General features: G+C 36.5%; 1 protein-coding gene across 1 annotated transcript; it reads right to left on the bottom strand.

Moving 5' to 3' along the window:
* Window positions 1–229: 229 nt before the first annotated feature.
* LOC140841146 (auxin-responsive protein IAA16-like) lies at window positions 230–3,081 on the bottom strand. Its single transcript, XM_073208359.1, has 5 exons — window positions 2,136–3,081; window positions 1,061–1,335; window positions 739–889; window positions 507–577; window positions 230–403 (listed from the first exon to the last, which is right to left on the bottom strand). Exons 1-5 carry the CDS (start codon window positions 2,582–2,584, stop codon window positions 369–371), a joined length of 981 nt encoding a protein of 326 aa, XP_073064460.1. The 5' UTR covers window positions 2,585–3,081; the 3' UTR covers window positions 230–368.
* Between the last annotated feature and the right edge of the window lie 2,617 nt (window positions 3,082–5,698).

Genomic DNA, 5,698 nt, shown 5'->3' with positions numbered 1-5,698 from the left:
GCGCAATATCCTACTTTTTTAACTAGCCGCCGACAACTCATTTCGCAACACCTTAGGTGGTGCCTATACACACATGAAACATGGGAAGTCAAATACCACTTCTCGAACCAAGATCTGGCTCAACTCAACTGATGGCACAGGCTTGGCATGCCCTTGTGTTTTGTTATGATTGACTGATTGAGTGGGCTTTGAGAATTAAATAAAAATAAATAGTTTTAGCAATTTTCATATAAAACCAAATTTTTTATATATTCCCAATTAACGCAGTCTTACACAAGAAACATTCAAATTTTACAGCCCATATCGTCTGTCTCTCTCTACATATCATTAAAAATTTAAGAAAAACAAGCATTCAACTAACCATCTCTTTATTCAGTTGAAAGCCTTCCCTTTTTACTTCCATCTGCAAACAATATCAAATGATTAGAAAAATCACAAACTCGATTCTTTATTTTTCGATATAATATACGTAATATAATGTTTTTCTTTTCCAAAACGAACAGTACCATCAAGGGACAGCGATGGAAGTTGAGAGCTCTTCAAGACGCGTAGCCTCTTCACCGTTGACACAAACATGCTGTCGAATGTGACGTGGAAAAACAAATCAATTTTTGTTTGTTGAAAACATAGATCATCATGAACACAAGATTTATAAATTATATTAGGATTGAACTTTGGATTTGTATACAAAAGGCAATATGTAATGTGTACATGGAGAGCAAGGATAGTGATGCTTACTGCCAAGGGACATCACCAACAAGCATCCTGTCACCTTCATTGTCTTCATAGACAAGAGTGTATTCTCCACTTTCATCCAATAAATGTCCCCTCGTCCCGTTTCCTCCCTTGTCCTTATACTTGATTCCAACACCACAAGGTTCTCTTTGAGCTACAGATAAATGAAATTTTAGAACTTGGAAAAAAAAAAATTCAATTTTCACGCACTGTTTATCTTGAAGTGTAAGCATCACTCCTGCTAACTAACATCTTGAACTTGCATCAAATAAGAATCAAGAATTAGTAATTCTTCCGTAAAGTTCTCAAATTAAAAATAAGTAACCTGCAAGAAGGCCCGTGAAGAGTTCATCGACTGCAATGGAGAGCTTTTCATAACTGTCATAAGCTTTAAGATCAACTTTTCTTCCAATCGGAACACCATCCATGTTGATCTTCACAAACAGGCTGCTTTTTGGAAGATCTTCGTTTGGTTTTTGGCCTGAAGTTTTGGTGAGATTCGTATTCAGAGATTCTGATGCAGGTTTAGAAGAAGTGCCGGTCGTGAGATTCTTTCGAAATGATCGTATTGGAGGCCATCCCACCACCGGAGAAGCAGTCCTATTGATAAAAACGACATCATTCTTCACCATTATTTTTAAAAAAAAAATTAAAAGAAAGTAAAACCATGGGGCGGGGGGACCGAAACAAAAGTAGCAGATCGAACTCCAAAAGTTTATCATCCACTAGGACAAGACGGAGGTATTCGTCGTCGTGTAGTAGGCCAACGAGCCCAGCAAATGAAAGACTTTACACGTTGAACTTCCCATATAACTGCTCCATCCATATCTGTTCTAGCTTAAGGAAGGGGGCTAACGATTAACAAAGATTGCCAAAGAACTCTATTACATAGTCTTATAAGACCATTCAAATTTCACTGGCTCTCCTAGTTCGACAAGGGACGGACTATTACAAATATCAGTTCCACTAGTCATTGTTGAGTCAACATATGATTAAGCTTAGATCTTGTCTAACGCAAAACCCCGTACGTAATCATGAAACCAATATGGGCTCGTATACGTGTTCAGCAGAGTGCTTCCTTCTAACATGAGACCTCTGGATATGAACTCAAATCAATACACGAGTTGAATAGTTAAACCTCAACTACACAGACATGTAGTCAAAATCTGAGCTCGAATTAAGCTTTGACTAAGGTGATCTATCGTAAAATCATACATGACAGCCCAAAAGAGAGATTATAAAAAGAGACGTGTAAGTGCATCATAATGACACCATAAAAATTAAAAACAAAACAAGCTTTAACATATTGAATGAAACAGTGCAAATACCGAAGGCAAAAACCAAGAAGGGAAAAAAGAAAAACAGAGTACAAAGAAAACTTGGCATTAAAGATGAGCCACCTTTTCTGAGCACTGTTTCTGTTGGCGACAGCAGTGTCTGCAGGATCTGGTGAAAATCCCTTCATTATTTCTGCACTCCGGAAATCCTCTCCTGCTCTATTGTTACAGGGCTGTGAGGATTCTTCCTTCATGACAGTAACTTGACCTCCTCCATGTATCTGCTGATGAACTAACTGAAGGTGCATGAAAGGAGCCATTGTTGGCTGATTCAACGGGTATTTCAAGACTGGATTTTTGAGACAAGGGTCCTTCGAAAAGTGAGTGAAAGAGAGAGGGGATTCATTGCTTTTTTCTTTCGATATTGTCCAGTCTCCACTTGGTGGACCAAGGGTTAATTCAAGCCCATGGTTTTTTGTTTCTTCTGCACTTTTTTCCACAAGCCAGCCCTTTCTGGGGATCAAATCCATCAACTGTGGACACCCCTCGCCCTTTCTTGCAAACCCCTTCATCTATTTTTGTCCAATTTCTTGCGTAAACAAAGGAAGAAGTATGTTGCAAGAAGAAAGGATAAACAAGAAAGTTTTCCTTGATCGATTTAAGGTAAAACAGAATCTTGATGGAACAAAAGAAAGGAGTTTCAGCCACAAAATTCTGACCTTGCACGGTTTGCTTAACCAAAGCTCGGAAAAACGAAAGGCCACATAATGCATGAAAAATCAAAGCAAAAACTCAAGAGAGGCTATCCCATTCCCACTAATATCGTTGAAGCTTTAAACAAAAACGATGATTCAGCCAAGAAAACACAAAAGTTGGAGATTGGAGACGCACTTCCAATTAAAACCAAGAGAAGCCCAACAAGTGAGAGAAAGAAGAAGATAGAATAGTAAATAAGCCGCGGATGACAATCTTGCTTTTATGGCTTATTCTTTAGCACGCTGAGAGTGACCATAGTGGGTTGTCTCTTTCTATGTCTATTCTCTCTCTCTCTCCCGTAAAACACACACTCGTTGCCAGTGCAAATGTTTTGTTTATTCCATTATATATTTGTATATTTTCAAGAATGGAAACAAGAAATCGGTGAACAGGTGGGGAGATAAGGGAGCAAGAAAAAAGTTAAAAAAATAAATAAATAAGTAATAAAAAGGATTAAAACCAGAGAGAATCTTTTTACTCAAAGTACTCCCTAAAACAAGAAACGGAATTTGACCAAAACACACGCAACCAACCAAAGTCCCCAAAAATATGCTGTTGCTTGGTTTACAAAGCAAAGGGCACTGCAAAGTTCAAATAAAAAAGCAGTGACTCACAGCTATTACAGGATAGGCCTCAGAATACAACAGCACTGTGCCCTATGAGCATCCCATTCTTGATTCAAGAATCCTTGAGCCAGCCTTTTCTCTAATTAATAATAGGATTATCAACGTGTGTCATGCCCCCGGCCATGTTGGCACAAGTGTGATCTTAGTCAGATAAGCTTTTGTTAATAATTTCTACATTTTACCAAATTGATTAACCTAAATTATCATAAATGTATGTATGCGTGTATATGTGATATATGAACAGTTGTCCAAAGGAAGGTGAGCAAATGAGCATTTGGATGGCAGTTCAATAAAAGCAGGCAGATCCCAGGATCTTGTCTTCTGCCTGCTGCATTTGCTGTTAGGCTTGCCTTTCACACACCATTCTAAGCAAATCCAGCAACCCTCCATCAAGTGGACCTTACCTTGGTTTGGGATGAAAAAGTCAAACGAAGTTATACTATTTAAATATATTATATATATATATACATGAAGTGATATTATATACCAACTTTTGTTTTAGGAAAAATCTCGCAAAACAAAATAAATAAAAATGTTATCCTTAGAATCCATTTTGCTAATTTTCAAATAGTAAGTCTTTTGTGAGAGGGTCTCACGAATCTTTATCCGTGAGACGGGTCAGTCCTACCGATATTCACAATAAAAAGTAATACTTTAAGTATAAAAAGTAATAATTTTTCATGGATGACCTAAATAAGATATCTGTCTCACAAAATACGACCCCTTAAGACAGTCTCACACAAATTTTTGTTTTTTTTTTTACTAAATAACTCACCATGTCAAAATTCTTATTATCATTGACTTATATGCTTTAAAAAAATTGTAATTTTTGAATAAAAATATCTTAAATTGATTGAAAAGTAAATTAATTATCAAATTTGTAAAAATTAATTTCTTTTAAGTAATTACAGCATTAAATACATCAAATCAAATTCAATCAAGTTTTTTTAAAAAATATTCAAATCCTTTTCTTTGTTTTAATTTAATTGAAATAGTTAAAATGATAGTTCTAAATATTTTAGATAAAAATCCTTCTCATCCTTTTCGGATCCTCCTTAAATTAAATAATAGTTGGTAACATAATTCTCTCCGCATTTCCACTTTTTGGTTTAATATTGATATATGTTGCTCGTTGGGGTTGTCAATTGTATGCTTATTTTCGGATTTTCTCGGGACAGTTCAAGGTGTTTTTCATTGCTGATGTTATCTGGGTAAATCGGGTGAGCAAAAGTCGGAATGATGAAGATATATATGTGAGGAAAGTATATATAATATCACTTCATGTATATATATAAGAAAGGTGTCCGGCGTTTTCACTCTGATGCTTAAGTCAGCAGGTGAAGAAGAAAGGTGAAGTGGCTTGTATATGTGGTGATATATGTGAAAATGTTCAAGAATTCATAATTCCAGAATCTGTAAATGAGATCGATACTTGCTATTTAATAGGAGAAAATCTTATGATTACCTTGTTTTCAGTGCCCACTTGCTATGTATGGTAAGACGGCTGCACATACTCTACTTCTGATAACTTCTCTGACACGCCAAACACATAATGTTCTGACAATAATGATCACCAAGCATAAGACAACTCATACTGATACACTCGAGTGTGGTGCGTTTCTCGAGGTAGCCCGAGTAGAAAGTTCCCAGGAGCTTGTATGAGAGCTCGAGCTCTTGAATGTCCAGGGAGAAAATATCCCGGTTAATCCAATGCTCGACTGCTCGGCTGCTGAAGAAGTTTCCAAGGTCATCCATTTAGTTTCCTGGATCATCCATGACACGGGCTCTTACAGGGATATCAATAGCGATGAAGACCTCGGTCAAGATGAATCGTTAATTTTGAAAATTTGTGATATCATCAAAGATTCTGGTGTTATATCAATGCAACACATGAAGATATCAGCCAACGAAGCGGACCATCACTTGGCTTGACATTCAATTATGACTTTGCAAGATATAGAATGGTTGAGCAATGATTTTCTTAATTGGTTTTCCCGAAGCATATGATTTCACGTTAAGCGGGACATTGAGAAATATTTAGAAAGACATTTTGAGAACTAGTTTGATACTATCTCTGTTCTTTCCGTTCGAAAAAAAAAAAAAGATACCAAAGAATACATCTTTTACGAGTCCAAAAAAGAAAAGCAATTTGAGAAGACGCAAGAGTCGTTCGGTAATGATGCGATTTTGGGCTTCTGATTTTAATGGGAAGTTAGACATACCGCACTACAAAAGTACTAAAGTCGCTAGTCTAATCATTTTGTATGGGATAATACCCATTTTCGTCCTTTTCGTTAACCGCTT

The sequence above is a fragment of the Primulina eburnea genome, chromosome 9, assembly GCF_022965805.1.
Source record: "Primulina eburnea isolate SZY01 chromosome 9, ASM2296580v1, whole genome shotgun sequence".
Taxonomy (NCBI): domain Eukaryota; kingdom Viridiplantae; phylum Streptophyta; class Magnoliopsida; order Lamiales; family Gesneriaceae; genus Primulina; species Primulina eburnea.
The sequence above is the reverse complement of the archived record's forward strand: the minus strand, read 5'-3'. Positions and strand labels throughout refer to the sequence as shown.

Excerpts from the sequence above, each read along its gene's own strand:
- LOC140841146 (XM_073208359.1), bottom strand. The coding sequence starts at position 2,584 with ATGAAGGGGTTTGCAAGAAAGGGCGAGGGGTGTCCACAGTTGATGGAT. Across the intron at positions 578-738 it reads GTTGGTGATGTCCCTTGGCA|CATGTTTGTGTCAACGGTGA; the intron begins GTAAGCATCACT and ends CACATTCGACAG. Across the intron at positions 404-506 it reads TCCATCGCTGTCCCTTGATG|ATGGAAGTAAAAAGGGAAGG; the intron begins GTACTGTTCGTT and ends TATTGTTTGCAG.